Consider the following 25,842-nt stretch of genomic DNA (forward strand, 5'->3'; position numbering starts at 1 on the left):
GTACCGAATCATCTCTGTGTTTTAAGTTTTCTTCGGCGACATCCTCAAAACAAAATTACTTTAACTTTCATCAGAAGGGCTCTCGTCTGGAATTCCTTCATCCTTAGTCCTGTATCCCAGGAGTTTTTCAACTTCCTTCGTCACAAGATAGCCGAGACCCCAACCTATCCTAATAATAATTTTTACTCCACTGGAAATACTTTCTAAAATCAATCTTTGAAATTGTCTCTCTCGAAGTGTTCTACCTCCAACAAAGTTTAAAAGCAAACTGAGGATTCTTGTATTCCAAATGATGATCATAATCTTTTGAACCTTTATGACATCATCGATGAGAACATCAATGACATGATGTCAAACAACCATGTAGTTGCTATGGAAACACATTGAGTTATGTATGATGTAAGACTACTATCAATTAAAAATTTGTAGACATCTAAATTTGTGAATGTAAGTCAATAAATGTGCATAAATTTAAGTTTTGTATTTGTCCTGTTTTCCAACTCATACATACGTGTAGAAATCAAAGATTTAACCTATGAGAATATCCATAAACAAATAAATTACTACAAGTGTTTTTGATAGGTATATAGACAGAGTCAGTATTTTTCCAGAAGTTCGACACACATCAGTCACATTTAGAAACTGGCTCTAAGTCATCTGCTTGATCTGTTTTGAACTGAGTGAGGAGGATCCTCACTCAGACTTATCATGCCTTGCCTTAATTGCTTGCTCTGTTCATAAGGAAAACATTTAACATCTAATAATTACATTATTATTATTATTTTATTATTATTATTATTATAACCATTATTATTTTACATTTGAACTCTGTGACAAGGATGATTCACCAAGCAGATCATCAGCCAAAGAATTTTATGTTTAATCTCACCTTATTTATTTATTTTTTTTACCTTTTCTCATTCTCTAACACCCCCCATCTCAGCCTCTTTACTGTGTGTTAATTAATCGCCCCTTTGTGAGATCTTCTGTTTACTGTATTTTCCGCACTATAAGGCACACCCTCAATGAATGGCCTATTTTAAAACTTCTTCATATATAAGGCGCACCGCATTATAAGGCGCATAGAATAGACGCTTCAGTTAGGGTTGCCACCTGCCCCAGTCATTGTTTCCCTCACAGTGTTGGTGTTGCAATATTGTGCCCAACTGCTTTCTGGGTAACACAGACCAACCTGACACGCTGCTGTCACAGTCTCTGTCTCTTTTCCCCCGAGCCCCAGGCTTTAATGTATAGGGGCTGATCCCTTGGTAACCCTAGTCGAAGCACCCCGGATGAATATCTAAAGCCACTTTGTTGACATAAAGAATGTCAACAAAACAGTCCGACTTGGGTCGGTGAGGAGAGCCACTGGGCCGGGGCGTGGCCGGACGATGGTCACCCTTCTCCGTTCGCGCACAGCATGTTCGTGGAGAACGTGGTGCTAAATGACATGCAGACGACATGATTATCAGGTCGATAGGTAGATAGGTCAGTCAAACTTTATTAACAAACCAGCGTTCTGACAACTATTCCAGCATGCACCGCGTGCTTCTTCTTCTACGGGCGAAAATTAAGTCGGTGGCTGCTTACCGTAGTTGCCATAGACATAATCAGTGGTGGAGAAAGTACTCAAATAATTTACTTAAGTAAAAGTACAAATACACAGACAAAAATGTACTCAAGTAAGGTAAAACTACCACATTAACATTTGTACTTAAGTAAAAGTAAAAAAGTACTGGCTTTTAAAAATACTTAAGTATTAAAAGTTCTTCCTGAATGCATTACCTAATCCCTAATACAATATCATTAAGTTATCCGATTGTATTTAATTTTAATACATTAGAAATGTGGCATTTTAATGAACAATGCCACAGATAAAGTATGTTTTTATTATGTTTATTCTCTGCAACATAGTTTAGACTTAGATATGTGATTCTATGCATCATAATTTCAGGGATTTAAACATCTTGTCTCCTGTCCTAACATAGCATGAACTTCACTTTTTTTTGCCACTAGTGGCTTTTATTTTGAAAGAAAACCAACTAGTAGGAGAGTTGTAGTCAAGACCACCTACCCAAGACCAAGTCAAGACCAGTACCCCACGCTACATGACGCAAAAAAATTACGTTTTACCTATCAAAATTGCTTCTCAAATTGATCTGAAAGATCCACATTCCCATAAAACATCTAGATATTAAATACTTAGAGCTGAAATAAATTTAATCAGTAAAGATCCGTCCAGAAGAATCGGATCATTCCTGAATGTCATATCAATACAGACTTTGGTCACAGCGTTGTCCCATATATGCGACGCCTCAGTCAACACCTCCACACAATAATTCAGAGCATGAGTGACTTTTGTTCATCGCAGATGCAACATGTGTCTCTGTACAGCTAGCTTTGCTAGCATCACGTCCACGGAGCTTACCTTTCTTTAAGCTTTCCTTCCAAGTGATGCTAAAAGGTGGACGAAGTCCCCACCGTCTGTGAAAGCGAAGCGCTGCTGATTTTACATGTCGCCATATCTTATGATTTTTGCAGCGCTATTATATTACTGACGATTATACAGATATCTTCTCCCGCTCAGAGGAAACCACTGGCATGTCTTGGAGCTCCGCGTGCGAGTAAAGGTGGAGGCGATGGGTGACAACAGACACGTAAGTGACGTTACTGCTTGGATTTTACGGTGCCACCTTAAGTCCCTGAACTTCACATTTTAACGTAAAAAAAGAGCAATGTGACTTGGATGTAACACACTTTTGTAGAAATGTTGTGAAGTAGAAAGTACAGATACTTACTGTAAAATGTAGTGGAGTAAAAGTAGAAAGTATCCATTATTAAATCTACTTAAGTAAAGTACAGATACACAAAAATTGTATTTAAGTACACCCACCACTAGACATAATATAAGAGTAGATGTCTCATGGACTGCTCTCGCCTATTGTCGCTGACGAGATTTAGGGCGGCCATCTTGGAGCGGTACTCCACTCCACTCAGCTTATGTGTTTAGCAGGCACAATGACGTATCAGCAGTGGTGGGAAGTACGTACGTACGTACGTCTGTACTATCCATCCATCCCTCAGTGGGGTCGGGTGGGTTGCTGGTGCCCATCTCCAGCTAACGTTCCGGGCGAGAGGCGGGGTACACCCTGGACAGGTCGCCAGTCTGTCGCAGGGCAACACAGAGACACACAGGACACACAACGATGCACACACACACTCACACCTAGGGGCAATTTGGAAAGGCCAATTAACCTAACAGTCATGTTTTTGGACTGTGGGAGGAAACCGGAGTACCCGGAGAAAACCCACGCATGCACAGGGAGAACATGCCGGGAATCGAACCCAGAACCTTCGTGCTGCAAGGCAACAGCTCTACCAACTGCGCCACTGTGCAGCCCACGTCTGTACTATATAGATATATATCTATGTTTTCCAGCCGACGAGTTCTAGCTTCAGAGTGATTCAGCAGCTGAGATTGAGTCCAAAATCCGATCCAACATTCATCCGTGCTGCAGTGAATCCGTCTCTCTTTTCAGATATCTCCCACTTCTTCCTCATATTGTGTCTTTATAAAACCTTCAAAACAAAAACGGAAGATTTGGGATGTATCTTACTTTTGACAGAGTGAGAAAATTACACATAAATTATAGTCTATAATATAAGTTTTATAATGTATGTTACATTGTTTCATTTCTAATGTAGGCTCTTGTGTCAGATAATCTAAGTCAATGTTAGAGAATAATTATTTTTTTTAGATTTACGGAATCTCAATTATCTTTTATGTATTACACCAAGCACTGTAGCTAATATTAGCTGGTATCTCGCCAGTGGACATAAATACAGTAAAGTAATATTCCAGTCACAGAATATACACAATAATATGTCCATCTTACTTGTGAAATGTTGTCTGTGGAGCCCTCACATCAATAGTCCATCGATCCGAACAACAATATCCCTCAGTGCTGAGGCATCTTCTGCTGTTTTGATTGAGCAAAGTAGGAGGGAGTACCGCTCCAAGATGGCCGCCGTATTTCCTGCACCGGAGCAGCCAATGCGGGGTCTACTCTTATATTATGTCTATGGTGGTTGCTAGACCTGTTGTGGTTCAATATTGGTCCATTTATAAGGCGCACCTGATTATAAGGCGCACTGTTTTCTTTTGATGAAATTGAAGGTTTTTAGGTGCGCCTTATAGTGCGGAAAATACGGTACTCTTTACCACTGCAGCATAAAGTGACACTCAAACCCAAAACTTACCATAAAACTAGGGTTTGATTTCCTTTCATGCCTGGACTCAGTGAAACAATGTCTTGTAAATTCCATCTTCAAACGATATGTACTTTGAAAATTAGTGACGTGTGAAATTCTTGTTAAATATTGTAGGCTATACAGATACTATTCAATAAACTTGAATATTATTGAAAAGTTCATTTATTTCAGGAACTTTATCACTAATTGAACATGTAGGTTAATTACACACATGGATATTTGATATTCTTTATTTCTGTTAAGTGATGATTTTCTTCTTAACAGTTCATGAAAACATGACATTTAAAATTAGATTATGCTGATATATTTTGACTAAAATACCAGAATGTTCACATAACTTTTATACTTTTGGCTGTATGAGGATACATTTTGAATATTAAATCAGGTGTTATGATCAGTTACTCAGTACCTGAGTAGTTTACCAAATACTTTTTACACTTGCTTAATTAAACGTGTTTAAGGTACGCTACTCTGATTGGAGTACAGTTTTGGGGTACTCTAACCGACCTCTATGCATGAATGATTGCTCTATGGATCACTTTTTAAAAACATAAAACACCGCCATAAAATAATGCCTATCACTGCAGCGGACGTCCCACCCCATGAGAGTAGGACAACGCGCTATGGGGAGCGTCCCTTATTTTTATTTCTGAAAGGTGGCAACCCTAGTTACAAAGCAATCATTTTTTGGAAGTTGTCTGTGTTTTTCTTTTGTTGTTTTTTTTTTCAACTGAATTAGAACTATTTTGCACCGCAGAATCCAAAAATGACATCCATTCCTCTCAACCAGGTCAGGCTTTTATATCTGATCTTCTGACTAAATTGATTACATTTTTAACACCATTTTTTAATGGTGAACCACTGGTTCAAAACCAATGTGATTTTTGGATTCAGCTCATCAAAATGACTCAAACAGTTGAAAAATCCCAGACATTGTTTTTTGACTGTTGTTCAGTGTAATGTATGCAGGGAACACACAAACCTGCTTGCTGTGTTCCCTGGTCTATATGATGCCGTTTGTTTTCTAATATTCTCTCACAAACCTGTGAGGCCTTCACAGAGCAGATTGGACGAAAGCTAACTGCTCGCTCTATATTTTATTTAGGTAAAGGTAAAAGGTACCGATTATGAACGTGTGCCATATTTTTAAATATGTTTTTCACCATCTGAAATGTTTTCACAGTATGTTGTATGGATTCGGTACTTTTGTGAGGCTGTGTGACGTTACAACATTTTGCCTTCAGTTCGACTCAGTCTTGAATCTTAACACTTTTATATTTTTATTTGATTTATTTCTGTTTATTATAGTGTAAAAATGCTTTATGTCTTAATGCTGAACAGGAGAAAGAAAAAAACTCCAGTTTTTGTTTATGTTGAGTTTCTACCCATGGAGCGACTCACACACACACACAAAAAAAACAAACATCAGTGCTGGTGTTTTTGTATCAAACCAAAATAAAAATAATTTTAAAGATGGCTGCCCACTTTCTAAACCAATTCTAGGTCTGATTGACAGCCTTTCAGGTTCATCCCAAGCAGGTATAAAAGTTAAAATCCTCCTTCTTGCAAGGTAGATTTTAAGAGTGAAACAACTAGTTTGTGTGTGTGGCACTAGTTTGGCCTCAGTTCAAAGTCAGCCCAGATTACCTTGAGGAATGATGATGATAATGCTGGAGACTCGGGGCTATAAAGCTCCCCTCCTTACTGTAAATCTAAATTAAGACTTTAAACACGGCTCGACAAATCAGAAACAGCCTTCAAGCTAGCTCTTATTTCTGGGAGCGAAGCAACAAAAAAAAAAAAACTAGGTAAGAGCTGGGGGGAAAAAAACTCCTTTTTTGGATGTCGGCATGCGTGCAGTGGGTGTTATCACAGTGAAATGGGCCAGGACTCCATAATTTCTAAAATTCTGTTTCGCATTATCTTAAGCATCTCACCCGTGAACTTTAGACCCGCAGAAGTGTGCCAGTTCTGATTTAGCTTCCAGAACAAACAAAAATATCAAAACAAAAATGGTTAAGTAATATTTAAACATGGGAAAATATATTTTTCGAAAAGAAATCTGAGAAGTGTGGCATGCATTTTCTTTTAGCCCAATTTACTCTGGAACACCTAAATAAAATAAATAATTGCTTTCAGTATGATCACAGTGCAGCTGTTCTCCAAAAATCCTCTGAAGGACTTCGGATTACATTATTAACTAAACAATTTCAGGGCGCATGATGCTGGTCCTTAAAAAGGAAGCTGAATATAATCCAGAGGAAGTTGGATGCAGCTAAATACAGAGTAATCCTGGAATACAACCTTCTAAAGCAGTGTTTCTCAACCTTTTTCGGCCCAGCGCCCCCCTAGCCTTTATCCAGGTCCCTCACCGCCCCCCACCAAAGAATTTGCAGGCTACTTTGCACTGACCATTATTTTATCATTAATATTACTATCACTATTGTAGATGTTTTGATTTTTATGCTTGTTTCTGTATTTATCATCAAAAATAATTTCCCAGAGAACAAAAAAGTCATGGGAATAGAAATTATTTTCACAGGTGTCAACAACAAAAAATGCAATGGACATTCAAGTTAAAATTGGTAGGCCTAACAGCAGCCAATCAGAGTGGAAAAAATATTCTTATTTTGTGCCATTTTCTAGTTGTTAAATATTCCACAAAATGACCAGATAAAAGATGTTCAACATGCCAGTTTAAACTTTGAACTATTTGCAAAACGACTGAGCTCTGCAACATTAAAACATGGATAGAACTGTAACTACATTAATCATAGCTCTTCTTCTCTTCAGTGTTTGTCAGTTTCTGGTGGTGCAGCTCTGTGCTGCCTTCAGGAGAATGGGACATCAGAGTATCATCCATAAAATTTCACCCACATGGCATTTATTGTTCAAACCAGAGCTTTCAGTGGAAAAACAAAAGTTCCAGGTCCTTTAAATGCCATACAAATATGAGACAGAAACATGGATTATATCTTTATATAAACCTGTCTATTGATTTATAGATTGATAGTTTTACTGGACAGAAATTACAAAGAACAAATCTGGTTCTTAATCAAATCCTAATGAGTCAAATTGAAAGTGTCATGGAGTCATCAGCCTCATGTGATTAACACTGACATGAAAAATAATATTGAAGAAATAAATATATCAAATCTAATTAAAAACATAAGTAAGTGATCAGTTCTTTACTGTTATGGTCCAAGATATATTTATTCTCAGTACTAGATGTGGTCTCAACAAACCCATGACATTTCAACAATATTATTTTACCTTTTATGTGGAAATAGTGTCTGTTTATTCTTGCCATACAGTCCTCTGTATTAATTATTGCTCGAAATGTCTTGCCATACCAGCTTATTCCTCTGTATTTACTTTAGTTTCTTAGTTTATTCTTGCATTTTGTTCTTCATTCATTTCCATTTAGTTTCATTTGATTAGTTTTATCCTCTCTTGGTTTATTGCTATGTCCACTTTAGTTTCTTTCCTGTTGCTAGATTTATTTTATCATTTATTGACGCTCACCATCAGTAATCTCATCACCTGCTGCGCCGCCTTATCAACACATGATATGTTTCACATCATGTGTTGATTTTTTCACTGTTTAGCGTCGGATTCTTTGTTTTTATGCCATAATTCACATCTAGTTCGTCGCTCCGTTTTATGTCCCGCTTCTCCTGTTTCAGAGTTTTGCACAATGTGAACGTCTTTTTTTTAAAGCCCCTAAGGTGCAGGGCGGTCGGGAAGCGTATCGATGGGGAAAAGGCAGACTGACATAAACCTTTTAAAACAACGGAAACAATTTCTGCATTCTGATTATTGAAATTTAAAAGTGCTGTGTTGTTCCATCATCCCCGTTTCATACCGGACCACTTACAGCACCGTGTTAACGCTATAAAATGAACGCTCTCTATGGTATCACCCATGGAGGGATTTCTTTATTTCTTTATTTAAATGGGTTCATTTTTCAGAGGGATACACAGTGAGGGTATCGTGATTTTATCTACCAGTAGCAGGAGAACGGAGCTGCGCCAAGAAGCTAACAGAAGCTAACAAACACTGAATAGAAGAAGAAGAGCTGCCATCGATACAGTTGCAGCCAAGCATGATTTAATGTTACACAATACAGTTTTACCAAGTTGCTCAAAGTCTAAACTGGTATTGTTGAGCATTTAATGTGTAAAGTTTACCTTCGACCAAACGCCCCCCAAAGGCATCCCAGCGCCCCCCTTTTGTAAAAATGTCCGCCAGCGCCCCCTGCCGTCCTCTGAACGCCCCCTGGGCGGCGGTACCGCCCACGTTGAGAACCGCTATTCTAAAGGCTGCAAAAAAACAAAAAAAAGAACAGACTTTAGTTTTAGCTATTTTGTAAAGAATGGGAAAACATTTCAGTATCTCGATGTGCAAAGCTGGTGGAGACATCAGATTTGTAGCCGTCATTGTAGCAAAAGCAGCTTCTACAAACGGTTGGCTCATAGGGCGGCTGAGTATAACTGGACGCCACACTTGAAATCCATGATTCATTTACCTTCCACTTCACAATCACACGTCACTCTGTGTTGGTCCATCAATCAGCATCTCAAACAAACATAATGATCTTTGTGGTTCTGTGGGGATAACACGTGTAAACATATAAGGGTTACAAGTTTGGTAAGATTCTGTAATAAGCAGCAAAGTGATCTTACTTTAGGAATTCTGCAATCTCTCATGAAGGAAAGAGGAAATGGATTTTGATCATGAATTTCTCTGGTGAGAGAACGAACAAAAGTGATGCTGAAAATGGTCAGTCTGACCAGCCTAATGCTCTAAGTGTGTTTAAAATAAACTGAGCCTGGATGACATTTAACCCAGGAGCAACAGGAAGGCTCAGAACCACACACTAACACACCTAATGTCAATTAGAAACTAGTAAACCTAACATGCATGTTTTTGGACTTTGGGAGGAAGCCCAGCAAGAACATGCAAACTCAAATCCCTGTGTGGAATTCGAACCGCCGACCTTTTTGCAGCCGGGCAACATGACTAACAACTTCTCCACCACGCAGTCCTCAGTTGACATTATGTCCCACCAACCTAGTGTCTCTCCAGAGGGGGGAAAAAAATGTCCTTACAATCATTAACCTGGTAATTTACTGCCATAACAGAACCAAATTAGTTCTGTATAACCCATCTATCAAGCCATGAGCGAGACTGTTCAGAAGATTTAAACTGCGTAATCATAATTACACAGATGCTTTATGCAGGGGGAATTTTACTGTGCAACCATTAAGCAGACCGTCGTCTTCTCGTGATATATTTCTTTTTTTTTCTTTTTTTTTTACCGCACAGGACCGACAGCTGTGGAAATGATGCATTAGTGAGCGGATCAGACAGACAACCGTGACGCATGTCAAGCATTTTTTATTACAATCTAATCATCGCCCCGTCTGCGTTTCATACACAAATCACTGTTTTAACATGGCACAAGCAAATACTGCTCATACATTTTTATGCCAGAAGGGCTGAAATATAAATAACTGTATTCATACAACAGAAGAAAAAAAATAATAATAATACTGCAAGATTGTTCATTTTATGGCAACGCTCGTCTGTAATCATTCATAGCCACGGTTTTATGTACAATCACATACATAGGTACAATAAATACTTGCATATAAAAGCCAAAAATTATACATTTAAAGGCATTTTACAATAGTAAAAGAAATTATACGTGTTGTGTTACCTGGTAAACAAGAGTTAAATGCAAGAAGAAATTAACAAACAAAAGAAAAGAGGACACATTTAAATAAAATAATCCCTTCATTATGACACCTGAGAACCTGATTGGACGACGTTCTGACAATCAGAAGTGCATTTGTCAGTCATGACCTTCAGTAAGACACAGTCTGCTTTCGTCCCTGTGTTTAAATACTTGCCAAGTTGTAGATTAAGACTAGTGAATTTCCTTTGGCTGAAGGCTGCGCACATAAGGCACCAAAATAGCACCACACACACACACCACACACACACACACAAAACGGCCCACAACAGTAACAAAATGGCTTTTTATTTTATGTATAATCCACGCATTTCCTTCTGGACTTTCTATTTAATTTTTTTTTACAGTGGCTAGAGAGGAACAAAAATTTAAAAAAAAAACTGCGGAAAGTATAAAGTACCCTGATTTCTTTATATAAAACAAATCAAAAGGCCAGAAGACGATGTGCAGTTTGGACAGACTCGGATATAGAGAAGAACGTGAGGTACAGGACGCACGAGCAGCACTTTGGACAGACTCACACTGCAGGGCCTGCGAATTTAGCTTACTGACATGTCTCTCGGGTCAAACAACCCCAACATCTTCATTACATCTCCAGAGTATCTGTGGAATCTTGTTTGGCTTGAGGTCAAGTCTTTTTCCTCTTATTCTACCAAGAAAATAGAGAGAAGATGCCCATGTGTTGGGAAAATAAAAGCACTAAAGGCTAACAGCTCTTTTCTGGTTACTGCATGCTGGACCAGAGGACTTTAGCTTCCTTTGATGCGTGGCATTATGAACTCTGTTTTATCAGAATCCTGTCATGTGTCTTTTTACACAACTAGAGAATTACAAAGCCCTGAAAAAAGCATTCAGACCCTTGAAGTTTACTGAATTACAACCACAAAATAAAAGTATCACTCAGCTCCTTTTTTATTTTGATGCCGCTTTATAAAATTATACAGGTCATCTGGAGTTCAGGTTATGGCCAATTTTGAAGAAGATATAAAGCTAACACCCTGAACGCACCATCCCATGGTGACACATGATGGTGGCAGCATCATGCTATCGAAAAGGCTTTTCTGTATCCTTTTATTTAAAAAAAAATAATAATAATGCACTTTACTCTTTGTGTTAGCATTGCATTCAAAATCCCAATAAAATACAAGGAGTTCTGGTTGTAACCTGGCCAAATATGAAAAGTTCCAAGGAGTGTGAATTGAATTTTTCTGCAAAGCACTGGTACATCTCATATTTTTTACCACCCGGGTAACTTTGTCCCTCAGACGTCGACAATCTGTAGAAGCCAAACTGTCAGAGCTCCGCAGCTGCACAGCAGAGACATTTCTACAGCACATGACCCCGTCGATTTCCACTTACTCAAAGAACCTCCAACCTCCTCCTCTCTCCAGCCCGAGCGAATGAAAGCCAGAGTTAGCAGCGAGGGAAGGATTCCCACGCAGTCCAGTTGGCTTCAGACAACCGGTTTCAGATCGGATCAGCCTCAAGCGCAGCAGATCCGAGGAAAATTGAGCGGGATCGCTCAATTTTCGCGGAGGTCGCGAAGGAGTTCAGTGGCTCAGTAAGTGGAAGCAGAAGCGCACAGAGTAGAATCGACTTACTGCAGGAAAACCTCTTAAAGGTCCAGCAGCTAACAGCCGCTACATAATGCTTGTGCATGCTGCTGCTGCTGCTGCTTGAGGAGTAATTGGTTTTTCAAAAGAAGACTGCATGAGAATATTTGGTTTGGAAACAATCAGAACGTGATTATTGGACTTACTGGAGAGAAAACAAACACACACTCACACACGTATACATATATGGCTGCACTGCATAGTAACTTCAAAGTTAAAACATTGGTGATAAAACGTGGAAGGCAAATCTGACATAAACTGCATTAATACTAGCATATTTAGCGCAAGCTTTTGACAACAAAACCTTTAAATTATTTTACAATACAAAAATAAATGGCAAGTAGAATAAATAAGAGATTTGATCGGTCTATTTACAGTACTTACAGTGGAATAATTTACACTATACACACACAATGAGTCAAAGAGGTGACGGATGAGTTTGAGTTCCACGTTGGCCATAGCACCATTGATGAGGAGGGAAATTGAGCACCAGAAGAAGAATGCACAGTGCTGCAAGTAAATAAAAGCAAAGCACACAATCAGGATTAACATCCAGCCGTTTTAAGAACTGTCCAAGAAAACGTGTTAGATGAGCAAAATAAATTGCTGCCAGCATCTATTTGTAACCAGAAATACAATATTGATATATTTGTTTTATCTTCTGTAATAACTGAAAATCCACCTGTTTTGTTGCTGCAGATCTATTCAACTGTGACAGGCAGAGCGTCACCAGAGGACGGCGTACATTTTCCACAGTACCCTCCGCAGAACCCCGTCACTCTGCTGCCATCCTGTGGACACAGAAATAATGACAAGAGCTGACACTCAAAACAAACCAGTGGGGCTGAAATTGATTAATTTATTTCAATTATTCCATAAGAATATATTACGTAGATTAAAAAAAAAAAACAAAAAAAAACATAGTGATGTATTTCTCATTCATTTCGGCCAGTTTTAAGTATTATGGCTCACAGCTAATGAAAACCCACCATTCGGTTTCTTAGAAAATTTCAACATTAAATGAGACCAATCGAAAAAGGGCCATACTAAAGATTATTTGTATTTAGTATTTGGCAAGTGACGTAGATACAAGAATTAAAAAAGTAAATCAACAACAACAAAAAAAGATCGACCAGAGGTTTATCAGCCGATATGAAGGTGAATCTAAGGAAATCGAATACGGTTACATGTTTGGCATGTGATGGATGTGTGTGTGTGTGTGTGTGTGTGTGTGTGTGTGTGTGTGTGTGTGTGTGTGTGTGTGTGTGTGTGCGTGTGCGTGTGTGTGCGTGTGTGTGCGTGTGCGCGATGAGGTACCTGCGATTTCTGGATACGAGTCACCGCATAGTTTCCCTGGGAGATCCAGGTGATTTCCTCAGCCACCTTGAAACCTGTTCCTGACAAGTTGATTCTGAACTGTCCCTAAAGCAAGACAGCAACATAGAGAGTGGATACAGGTCAAAATGAAAGCATGAAGCAGTAATTTGAAACAATTATGAGAAAAATATGCATTTTGAGAGATAAAATAATGAGACAGAAAACAGCTGGTGGAGGGCCAAATGTATAAGAACAGGTAAGTTCTTATAGTTTCAACTGAAGGGCAAAGTTTTGATTCTTTACTATATTTTTGTTTATCTTTACAGTGAAACCTAGTGATGGTTTTTGACATTGGCCAAAGGGGACGTTGCCCAGGGCGGCATCAGGCTACAGGGTAGAGTGGCACAAGAATTACATCAATAAAAACAATTTACTTAATCGTAGTCTAACATTAACCACAGAGTACCAAGCTGAATGAGCAAAGTTTTCTGTGGCATCCTCTTCCCTCTCACCATGAGTGGTTGAGTGGTGCCTCCAGCTACGTTCAACCAGGAAATTTCATGAAGGGGAGAAAGTAGTGGTGTTTGTGTGAGAGGGGCGGCAGTGGGATGGGGCATGCCCAGGGCGCCATACACGCAAGAACCCCTACTGGCAAAAGCTGATGTTTGACATGTTTTTCCACATTGTTTTTGTTGCTGTGCTGCTTGTGTGATATCATCTGGTCTAACAGACACTTCCTCCATCTCTTGCCATTGCGTATCGTGTCCGGCGGGAGAGATGTTTACATGCAGGCGCGGCTGAGCGAAGCTTTCAACAGCCAAGGAAAAATGTCAAGAGTAAGGCAACAAAGACGAATTGAAGGAGATGCTACAGACGCAAAGGCAGGAGCAACGGGGAGAAAATGCGAGAGGGCCGACTGTTGCTTTGTGATTTGTTTGTTTTCCTGTTGAAATATTGGAGGTTTCATCTAAGCACAAAAGCCTCAGTCCCCTGCCTCATCTCACAAAAGGATGAAGTCTCCTTGGTTCAGGAGGTGTGAGATAAAGTATCCCTCACTGTCTTTATGTTGCTTTGAATAAAAGCTCCTGCTGAATGTAAAAGTCATGTCAAAAAAAAAAGGAAGCATAAATCCTCAGCTCCCTTGACTCCTTCGACTGAAACAGGAGCGTAGAAATAATTTACAAACTCCAGCTACAGAAGCATGCAGCTTTAATACAACGGGTCCATTTAGCACTTCCCACTTTTTGTCCTCTGTTTTGATTAGTCTTTTTTGCCATTGAAGACATGTTCTGCATAAATACAAGAACAAAATGTGTCAGGGTAGAGATTAGTGTTTGCAGATGATGCTCACCTGTGGACAGTTGGCCAGACTGTAGCAGTCTCCGGCTGTGGCAAACGGGACAGGACTCTTGCCGTCACGAGTGAAAGCAAACCGCCAATCTGTGGCTAAACATCGAGTAAAAGCAGAAAATTAAACTTGTTGGGACCCAAGAGAATAAGAAAAAATGTTTCGAAAGGATGCGTTTCACACAGATATGAACCGTTAACATCTCTGCTAACGAGTACAGAAATATTTGGTGACATTTCGCAGTGTCTTGACAAAAACATTCTTACTCATCGTGAATGTTAACATGCTTTTTGAAATCTTTCACGAATAAAAGTCTGAAAAATTTTTATGCAACAAATTGCCATCGACAGCAATGGAATGGCTTAGGTTAAGTCCAGAGCCAAATGCAATTGAGAATATGCAACAAGTTTTGAAAATTAATGTGAAAAGACAGACACAACTTCACAAAACTGGGAGAGAAATACCAAAAAGAACAAATTACTTACTAAAAATTACATTTTTGTTTTGTAAAACTCTAACTTAGCTTATTTTCACTTTATGATTGTGCACTACTTTAGCTCCTTTTCTCAAATGAAGCTGTTCTAGAACAGATTTGTTTGCTGTAATTAATATGACAACATATTAGAAATATCTAGGTGTGCCGATCGATCGGCCACGATCTTAATCGGCTGATTTTCGTGAAAAAGTGTATGATCGGTGATCGCCGATCACGGTCTCTTGTTGCCGATCACACAAACCGATCACCTGCATCTCATTTCTCAGCCTGCCTGTGCAGCTGGTCTCTTTCCTTCACACTGCGCAAACGCGCAGCAACAAAGCCTAAGCGATGTGGTGTGGAACTATATCGCACTGAGTGAATGGGGACGTTTGCGTGTTGCGGCGGAAAAAGCATTCGGGGTGAAGCAGGTCAAAATGCATCAGCACAACAAATCTAATATGGCATAAAACAATGCCATACTTGACGGAGTTTGGCCACATCAAGGCTCACTGCAGTAAAAAAGACGATCAGATAGCAGGTAAAGCAGCGCACAGCTACAACCACTCACCTGGATTAGCATGACGGTCACAAAGCTAAACAAATAACCCGCAAAATTATTTAAGTCTTCGAGCTGCGATGTAAGACGCTGGTTCTGTTCTCGCTGTTGAACCGCTGCTACACGCTACAGGTAGTAATATTTCAAAGACGGAGTGCCGCTTCTGCTCCACCTGGTAGTGACTCTCACACCGAACCTCTGCTTAAAGCTGCAGAATCTAACTTAAAAAATACATTTTACGTATTGAAACTTGCGCTGTCCTAACATGAAACAGATAATCTCTGAAAAAAGAATCGATCTCCTCCCTGCTCTGCATAATTACTCTGCTCAGTCAGAAAGAGCAATAAGAACTAGCAGTAATCAGCTAGCCGCCATGCTATCAGGAAGTTTTCATTCAGTAACTCAGGATTGTTTATTGTAATGGAACCTGTATTTGTCTTTGAATGTTAAGTTTTATACTTGAATCTTTTGGCAATGTTGAGAGGTTTTATTTTGACTCTTTACATTATTTAGCCTCTTCAGAGCCTTCATATGTTTTCAGTCTGTTAAAGATAGTATTACCGATAGCAGTACAATTTGCACAATGCCTGTGGTATCGGTGATCGGAATTGGCAGGAAAAAACCTGATCGGCACATCTATAGAAATATCATATGAACACTTTTGAAAGGCATAGAAGTTCTCAATAAGACCAGTCTTCTTGGCAGTGTCAGTGTGATTCAGCCATGCCACAGCAGTTTTATGTAAGCCTTGCTAATGTCTGTTGTTTAAACTGCAGACATCTTGATCCCATTAACCCTCATGAAGCTTGACATAATTAAAAGGAAAAGACAGTCCTCATTTGAGTGTAACGTAGAGTAAACATTAGCTCTGGGTGCGTGGGCCACTCACTGATGACGTTCATCCGTCTCAGGTCCAAGCGCACTTTAGAGAAGGTGGTCATGCCTGCGGCGGTGTAGTCCCTCCGGCAGTCGCAGTCTTCTCTTCTGGAGCCGTTGGCAGGACACTGAGTAGGGTCGTTGAGCCTGGAGAAGTACAGAAGTAAAACCTCAGCTTCGGCTAACATGTCCGTGGAATTTCCTCATTTTAGGAGAAAGCCGCCAGAAGTCAGCCAGATTTTTGTAATAAACCCCGACGGCTCTCCTTGTTGTCCTGCTGGAAGTTCACCTGAAGCCAAAGATCTCGGAAAAATTCTCCTCTTCTCCAGTTGTCAAGGTGATGTACTCCTGTGGAGTCTCCGTCTGCATTCCTGCACAATAGACCTGAGGGCAAGACAGACACAGGAGGAGCGAGAGTCGAGATAAAGGTCAGGGAAGAGAAGGTAAACAGGAGGAAAAGGGCGATGAGGTTTTAGAAGGATAAGGAGGTGATAGAAAAGTACAATGGGCAAATTAAGGTCAACTCCACACGTACAATCGAATAGATGCCTGTGGAGCTTCACTCATTTCAAAATATAAAGCTTCTCAATGTGTCTGTTTCACAGAAGAAAAACAACAGATTCTTTCTGTACTCAGGAGATTAAAGTGTCTTACCTTGAGAGCTTTTCCTTGAACGCTGAGAAAGTGTTCGCTGTCTGGAATAGGGCCGCTTGTGCTCTGGATGTCAAGACAGCTCGAAGGCAAATTGCCTTGGAGACAAGAGAAAGAAAACTAAGTAAGTACTCAACAGAATGCTATTTATTCAAGAACACACATTTGGCTAAGTCATGTCTACCAGTGAACCCTATCTAACTAAGCTAAACTAAGGGTGAAGAGTCAATACACGGAACAATGAATCTTTAAAATTTAAAGTCGGATGCAGACTGCTTCACCCAAAGTTTTCTGAAATGAATGATTCACACTGAGCTGCAAACACTCTCGATTTGGCAAGGATTGGATTTGATCTGATCCTATAACTAGAGATGCATTGAGAAATCTACTTTTGACCAGAACTGGTGTTTTTTTTATTTTTTTTAGCATGATTCAGCTGTTGTTCAACTCAAAAAACAGATACCCATAGTACATCATATTTAACTCAGACATTGATTGGCGCATCTCTACCTTTTCACCTATAAGCATAGTGACAGCATTCAGGCCACTTAGCAGCACTCACAGCTTGGATTACTGCAGACTTTTCTGCTGTCAGGCTCTTCGTTTGGAGAACACTTGTTGCTTTCTCGTCCGTCTGCCGACACACACTGCACTGTCCTCTCTGCCACACCGTCCCCACAGCTTACCGAGCACTGAATAAGAGAGAAGACAACCACAACAACGTAAAAGTCACTTCAATTTGGTGTAATTCATTCTGTTAAGCATCTGGTTTTCAAGCTAGCAGTGTAGCTTCTACAACAGTGTGTTGGAAACATTCAATTTTAGGCCTTTTTACAAGAAGAAACCCATCAGATATTAACTAAGTATATTCAGATAAGCTCTATAGGTTATTTATTGTCTGTTAAAAATGTAGTAATCTTCAAATCTCTTTAGGATAATGATAATGATAGCTCAGATAGACCCAAACAGGGCTATTCCTGTTCATTAGATTCTGGGGAAATTTCAGACATTGTACAGGAATTTTTTTTTAATCCTATTTAATTTTACTACAAATTATTCACTCATATCAAATTATTTCATCATAATAGTTTTTGTGTATACTGTGAATGCATCACTCCTGTCTTGAGAAGTAATAGTGGCATAATGTCTTGTTACGTCGTAAAGTTTTAAATGATTCCAGGTTGGTATCGACACAAAAGCAGACTTTCATTTAAGCCCACTGCTTGCGTAAATTACATTAATCACGTTTCACTCGTTCTTTTTAATGACGACACAATATTTGGCTGGACAGCCTAGCTCACCGGTCCCCAGACTCCAGCCCTCCACTCCTGTGGAGGTGGACATGTGCCCAGATGACAGGGCATGTAGCTCTCGGGGGGTGTTCCAGGGCAATTGGACAAAGACTGATGGCCGTACTCGTAGTTGTCATTTTCCACGTGCACCTCGCTGCATGAGACAAGACGCTGACGGTAGCCCTGACCACAGCTCACCGAGCACTGGAGGAGAGAGAAAACCACCGGCATGAAGGAAGGGCAGCATTTCTCGATGAACTTAAAAGTCGGAGTTGGAAAATCGAGAGCGAACTAGGACAGAGACACATCGGCTCACCTCTGTCCATTCCCCAGTGATCCAGATTAACTCGCAAGCCTGTGTGTTGCAGCTCTCAATGTCCGGCGGTCTGATCTGGTTCACGCAGTACATTTCATGGACCTCGTGATGGTTGTAATCAACGCATTGCAACGCTCTCCTTCGATGGCCCGATCCGCAGGACTTACTGCACTGTTGAGGAAACGGGATGGAAAAGATGCGGCGTAACATCGGGATTGTTCCACTATTGGTGGAGCAAGAGAAAGTATAGTGGAGGGTAAGAAGGAAGGAGCAAGATGAATTAGTTTGTGCTTTTATCACACAGAACAAACAGAAGGAAAACGTCAAAGCAAACGATCAGAGAAGAGGGCAATCTCTTTTTCAAGAGACCAAAGAGGAAGCGTCCATTAAGAATATTTTTCTGAATTTCTTCTTATTGTATGGTACATAGAACACCACTTTGACTCCCCCACTTGTTGCTGCACACTTCCAGGCAACTGGCCAAAAGAAAAATCCTACACTCTGCCCCCCCCATTTACAACCAAGACAAATCGGGACTGTTTGGAAATAGCCCAGAGGGGTGAAAAAAAACTTGATGTGGAAACTAGAGGAATGCCACCCATTACTCTAATTAAGGCAATGCAGCTTTAAAACTACAGTTGGCAAGCATCAGCATTTATTATTTACTACATTCTAACTTGTGTCTCAATTGCCAAAGCACAAAAAGCAAGCTGGAGGAAAAACTGTACATTGCTTCAAGGAAGGCAGGATAAAAACACATAACCATCAAAATACGAAAATATGACGATTTATCAGAATATGGAAGCTGGTTGAAAGCCTGGAGTAAAAATGTATCCAGGCTGAAGAGAAACGTCAAATATTGTGACATTTCAGTCTATAACAGCCATCTACTTGAAAGGTTCCAGCTGCGTCAGAAGCATCGCCATGGCTACATCCTGCTGCAGCCACTCCTCGTCACTCCAGTAATGTTGAACCCTGACAACTAGAAGAGCTGTGCTTAGTTGTGTTGACAGGCATTACGGTGTCAGAGCGTCGAAGTACAACTATCACCAAGACATGCACGCATTACGTCAATTTGTCACAAAGCTTCCATCTATGGGGACAAAATCAGATTTAAAGAGGAAGGAATAAAACTTATACTGGTCCTTGAAGGCTCGGCTGCCAAATTTCAGGAATTCGGGGATTAATTGGGACCAAAAGGCTGGGACTTGCACACTCCTCTCATTGCTAATTAAGCTCTGTTTTCAGAAACGCAGTTCATGCTGCTTCGTGATCCAAATCCGACATCAAGTGAACTTGACGAGGAAGAAACTCCATCTGAACTTTCCTTTCGAAACGACCAAAGCCTTTCAGCGTACAGAAAGTGAGTTTAGCTGAGGGGGAAAAAAAGTGTTTTTCAACTCTTCAAACTAATTGCACTTTTAATATCAGACATTTTAAAGGGAACAACTTGCATGAAAGTACTGAAGAAGAGGAAGAGCTGTGGGAAAACTGAAGCAGTCTGAGGCATAACCGAAATAAGGCTCTGCTTGGAGACCCAAAACCAGCAGGGGTTCTTCCCGAAGAACTTTTGAATTCTCACAGAGCTTTATAACTGTATTTTGTATACCAAGAGTCTGCTTTTTAAGTAAATTCAGTGGGCTTAAAATAGCAGAATTCAAATGGCTTTCCATTATTTAAAATATAAAACTGATGTTTCTTTCTGCAGCTTTCCTTCAACCAGTCGACTGGCAATGTGCAGCAACATGTGGGGGAGGGCCAGTCCTGCACTAACTTATGCTTCAAATAGTCAGAGAAAACTCAGGTGTTTTTCCTTTTGTGTTGTACTTTGATGCTGGTTCCAGTTCACATGTGTTAGTTATGACTGACTGCTATGTGTTTTAATCATTTCTGCTTTTTGTGTTTGTGCTAAATCAGTTTTAACCATTAATTGCCAATTTACCTCAGTCACTTTTAAGTTGGTCCCACCTTCTTGATTCTACCTAAAGGGAGAAGTCTATAAAAAAATAACCCAATCTTCTCCATTTATACCCCGACTTTTACCCAACACCTACTGGAAATAGGTACAAAGGAAAAAAGGAAGGAAGATAGGAAGGATGGACAGACGGTTGGATGAGCCAACTGTGCCGTTTTAAGGCCAAGTAAATATATAGAGTATGTCTTGAGAATTAAAGTAGTTTGCATTGTTAAAATTTGAGTTGCCTAATGCAGGTCATTTATTTCAAAAGTTTAATGTTGTAACAAAAAAGGTGAGGTTTGGAAATGTATGTTTCCTAGACCCAAATGTCAAACGTAGGTCATTTATGATATTTAAAAGTAAGCAAGTAAATTAGAAAAATAAATCAGCTCTTATAATCAAACAATTGATTTCATCAAATACTGTTTTACTTGTACAAAAGTGATTTTTAAAGTGGGTACTTTTTGCTTCAACTTGAATAATGCTATGTTGAAGCAATGCCGACATCCATTCACCTGCGATTCTGTAAAATAAATGTTTTTAATACTGACCCCACTCGCAGCCCGTATCACTCCAACTTCCAACCTCTTCCAACTAGCTTTTTAGCTTTGTGACATATTTCTAAACTTTGGAAAGATTAAATGTTTTCCCCCCAATATATTTTGGGGCTCGGTGTTCTGTCTTTTTTTTTTTTTTGAGAGGAAGAAGAAGAGAAAAAAAACCCAGTCACACTAGAGGCTTCGCTGCCTCTGCCCTCCCCTCTCGTCTTTCTCTCTCTGGCCTTCTGACAACACAGTGGAGCCTCCGACGGGAGCAGCGACTCAACTTCAGTACATTCATCCAGTGCCAGGTAAGGCAGCGCGGTCACGCTGCATGTTTTGACTCACAGACTGGATTGTTTAAAACCTGCAGGCATTCGCTCCGACTTACCGCCTGCCAGTCCCCTTCTCTCCAGCGATAGCGAGCGGGACAGTCTGCGACGCGGCAGCTCTGGCTGGACGGCGGACGGGAGCGCTGGGCACAGCCGGTCTCCGCGGGGCTACGGCGGTCTCCGACCTGGCAGAAAACCTCCCTCCGCTGAACTCCGTCACCGCATGAGGCTGAACACTGAAAGCAGGAGAGGTAAAACCTAAGCCACTAGAAGTATTTCATTAACTGTAGGAACAATGGGGTTCAATTTAACTCGGTAGCTACGGCGACAAACAAATCCTCTTGAGTTTGTTTTTTTAAGCTAGCTCTGGTTTGTTTTAAATATTAATGTTGAATGCGTAACTCTTTTCCGAATATCATTGTTTCTGCATTTTGAAAAAGAAAATGGTAATCTTTTAAGATGAACCCTTTACATCAGTATTTAAATGCAACTTTATTACACTTTTGACAGGTTTAGCTTTTTAGCCATATAATTGTGTATCTTGTAATTAAATGTTGTATGGGTTCTTTGAATTTTTTTGTTATTAACTTAATCATATTGTGCCATTTCTGTAAAAAGACTTAATTTTTACTCTGTCTAGTGTGGTGAGCTCATAATAGATATAATTTACATACATTCTAACAGAGATAAATAATGGGGTCATCTGTATTTAAACATGTTATTTTTTTCCAGCTATAAAGCTCGTTTATGGAGAGTAACACACATTTCTCTTGGCACCATTTTCCACAGATATTAATACTAAATGGAGTGAATTTTTAAAGCACCTTTCTTGTCATACTGACCAGACCACTTGGAGCACTTTACACTAGAGCCCCTGTCACATTCATGTGTACACCTTCATACACATGAATGTTCATACGCATGAACATGCAGATTTTGGCCTACAATCATTACTACATGTATTGACATGTAGTGTCTCACAAGTCATATTAAAAGTGGTAGTGTTGGGTATTTTCCAGGCGCATAATGCCATTCTATAGCAAAATAAAGTAGCTATGTAACCTTTAGTTGTCATAAAAATGCTGTATATATCAAACAAAACTTAAAGGAAATTTGACTTGAAATTTGCCTCTTGCCCTAAGAAGCTCCTGCTCTTTCCAACACTCCACCTTTAGGCCGTCACAGCAACGCTCCTTTGTTATTCCATTTACAATCATTGGACTTAGAAGTAGTTAGTATGACGCCGTTCCACCAGGCGTTTGGTAATTGCTGCTGCTGAGTGAGAGAGGCCTGCGGGAGGAGTGGTACTCTTTGAGGCGAAAGCTCGGCTGGAGACTGCAGCGCCAAGGCGGAGCTTGTGGAAATAGGCGGGGATTGGTGAGAGCAAGCGTTTAGGCACCCCTGAATGGCTGCCGTAAGGTATTCAAGGTTTTCTAAAACATGCATGAAAGAATCAAAAGCAACACTCCTTTGTAGCTTGATGTAAAGCACAAAAAGTCGATTTTACATAATACCCCACTTTAAAATTTCAAACTTCAAATTATTTTATTTCAATTCTTTTTACAAAATACCTGAAAGGTTTGGTGTGCCTTTCTTTTCACTCCGTCTTATTCAGTGTGTAGAACCAGTTTTTGCTGGACTTAGCTGTGTCTGTAAACATCAATATTCAGGTATTTCCACAGATTCTTAGTTGGGTTTTGTGGCATTCTGATACTGGAAAATGCTCTGAACTAAACTATTCCAGTTGTGGTTCTGGTTGTGTGTTCAGGGTCGTCGCTCTAACCTTTGCACTAGCTACTTTAAAGTCTTTTGAAGCTTCCAACAGGTTTTCATTCAAGATTTTAATATACGTAGCTCCATCTATCTTCATATCAACTCTAATTAGTTTCACAAATTCCTACTGGTTCTAGATGAAGCTCTGTGAAATGTTCAAAACTTGGGATATTGTTTTATAAGCTTAAATTTCTTAAAACCTCCTTACAACTTCCCCCATGTCCCTTGACCTGCATGCTGTGTTCCCTCAGTCTCCATGATGCTCTTCTCTAATCTTCCCTAACAAACTTCCGGGGCTTTGTCTCAGAGATTTGGATTAAATTACACACAGATGGGCAAAATAACGGTTTACTTGTTACAATGTTTTACTTTTTTTTTTCTTTTTTTTTTAGGGTTAAAGAGTGAAGGGGTTGAATGTTTTGCAAAAAATAAATAAAAAGAAGTACAATTTTCCTTCCTTTTCAAAATGACATGCTACACTTTGTGTTGGTCTGTCACATGTAATCCCAGCAAAATCTCTTGAACTTTGTGTTTAGGACATGTCAAAAGATCAAAAAGGTTGGTGCAAATACTTTTTGCAAGACACTGCATTCGCCTTCCAGCGCTTTGATTGCTCCCATTTACTCCGGGCATGCGTGCTGCTCCACAGCTGTTTTGAGGAGAAGCACATCCTCTCTTGACGTGTGCACAGCACTTGTGTGTCACCGCCTTGAGCGATGGAGGGAATTCAGAGGGAGATGGGGAGGAAGGAGGAAAATGGGCGGGGGAAAAAGAAAAAAAGAGAGGGAGAGAGATGGAACAAGCACAATGCAGACGCCCAGGTGCAATCTGTTAGTTTGTCTGGGAACGTGACGTGAGACAACGGCCTCTTGTAGAAACGCTGAAGTAAAAACACGACATGTGGTTTCCATTGCGGAGGCAGAGGCTTACAGTGAGGCAGAGGATAAAAGGGACAGAGGAAAGGAAGGTGAGGGGCAGAGGAAGAGAAAATACAGAGAAGGGTAGATCTCCTTTGGCTGGACTCGAGATCAAAGAGCCTGCACTTCCCTCTAGCTGTTCAACTGTCTGCGCTAAAGTGTCACAGCCTTGGTCTTCAATCCCTCCGTTTGCCTCCGATTTCGGCCCACCACGCTGTGATCTGCCAAGGCACCCTGTCCTAGTTAGTGGTTGTGTTTAAACGCTGTCAGGTTGCGCTGCACATGTTTCACACACATGCAGATGGAGTTGCAAAGAAGCTGGTAAGCATTAAAAGTGTAAAAGAGCAGAGGGGAACGAGGAGGGGCTGACGTGTCTGGCAGCGTGAGAACCAAACAGAGACGGGCTCCGTACCTCTCCCCAGCCGCTGGTCTTCCACTTGGGGCACCTTCCGCCTCGGCATCGCCTCTGCCTGCTGGGTTTGGGGGACGAGTGGCGACAGTTTTCGTCCAGGACATAGCGGCCGGACCCGGTCACGCAGCTCACCTTGCGGGATTTCACACCTCTTCCGCAGGAGGCCGAGCACTGCAGCAGATGGAGGAGGAGAGCAATGGAAATCAGAAGTTATTCTTTGTGTTTAACCCAATAATAAACACCAAACTATTGGAGATCTCAGGATCAACAGAATAAATAGGGTAGCTTTAAAAAAAAAAAAAAAAATATATATATATATATATATATATATATATATATATATATATATATATATATATATATATAGATTAAGGGGGGGGGAAAACAAATAAAAAGGAAAGTCCAGTCCAGTGCCGACACGTGCCCGGTTCACCCGGTAGCAGTTTTTTCACGTCCGGGTTCACAGAATTATTTAAGGTCTAACTCTGTGTGACAGGCAGGCACGTGCGCACGCGCACACGCACACACACACACACACACACACACAGTAGGGTTACAGGAGGGATTGGAGCTGGGATCGACTGTGCTCGGAAAACCTGAAAGGGGGCGTTTCACATTGCGGATGGATAAAAAGCGACAGGCTCAGGGTTGAACGGGTGCACAGCTCAGCGTGCAGCTATGTCCAGACTGGACCGTACTGGACGGGGAACTAGCCACAACCTCTCACCTCGTTGAAGGAGGAGGAGGAAAGGTAGGACGATTTTGAGGGGGTAAAAAAACCCAACATTGAAACTCATAGCTTTTTTTGTCCTCTGAAGATAAAAAAAGTACTTGTATTGTGCTATGTTTGTTCAAATTTAGTGCAACTTTATTGGTAGACTGTTGAATCATTCGACTGATAAAACAATCAGTTATTTTATCATTGAATAAAGACAACATGTGCAATAAGTAGATTGTTTTAAAGATGTGCTTCAACTTTAATAAAAATGTTTTTGACTGTGTGGCTTACGTCTTTTTTTATGTGTGTGACAACTTTTAGCAAACGGCCGTGCAGAAGGTTCCAGTTTTAAACTTAGCAGCAGACATTTCAATCAATGTCAAGACGTGAAATTTATCCGTTCAGACATAATTTAACAGAAAAAAAAGAGGGACTAGGGGGTTTAGAAAAAATTTAGCTCATCAAGTTATTTACAGCCCACTTCATACCACCGAGGCTGGGGCTCTGTTCAGATGTGACGTCACTCCTTTCACTTTTTTTTTTTTTTTGTCCTTTTCTGCAATTGTGCAAATTGAACCAGTTCATTAGGCTTCTGTTCTCCAGCTGGGTAACAACCTGCTATATTCTTGTCTTTCATATTTCTATTCAGAAAACTTGTATCAACTAGGATCCGGCAACAATAATTCTAAATCTCTTGCTAAATTAGCAGACTTATGC

General features: G+C 40.3%; 1 protein-coding gene across 1 annotated transcript in view; it reads right to left on the reverse strand.

The window, feature by feature from the left end:
* Window positions 1–9,654: 9,654 nt before the first annotated feature.
* The window catches only part of adamts9 (ADAM metallopeptidase with thrombospondin type 1 motif, 9), a 49,420-nt gene continuing 33,232 nt past the window's right edge, over window positions 9,655–25,842 (reverse strand). The window contains exons 29-40 of the mRNA XM_008409541.3: window positions 24,408–24,578; window positions 21,365–21,541; window positions 18,478–18,648; window positions 18,171–18,365; window positions 17,432–17,561; window positions 16,873–16,967; window positions 16,508–16,602; window positions 16,232–16,365; window positions 14,312–14,406; window positions 12,961–13,065; window positions 12,326–12,434; window positions 9,655–12,153 (exon numbers count right to left, since the gene is read on the reverse strand). Coding sequence (XP_008407763.1) covers window positions 12,345–12,434; window positions 12,961–13,065; window positions 14,312–14,406; window positions 16,232–16,365; window positions 16,508–16,602; window positions 16,873–16,967; window positions 17,432–17,561; window positions 18,171–18,365; window positions 18,478–18,648; window positions 21,365–21,541; window positions 24,408–24,578 — 1,458 coding nt within the window. The 3' untranslated portion in view covers window positions 9,655–12,153; window positions 12,326–12,344. The remainder of the gene's footprint in view (window positions 12,154–12,325; window positions 12,435–12,960; window positions 13,066–14,311; window positions 14,407–16,231; window positions 16,366–16,507; window positions 16,603–16,872; window positions 16,968–17,431; window positions 17,562–18,170; window positions 18,366–18,477; window positions 18,649–21,364; window positions 21,542–24,407; window positions 24,579–25,842) is intronic.

This window comes from Poecilia reticulata, chromosome 5 (assembly GCF_904066995.2).
Source record: "Poecilia reticulata chromosome 5, P_reticulata-male-v2, whole genome shotgun sequence".
Classification (NCBI taxonomy): domain Eukaryota; kingdom Metazoa; phylum Chordata; class Actinopteri; order Cyprinodontiformes; family Poeciliidae; genus Poecilia; species Poecilia reticulata.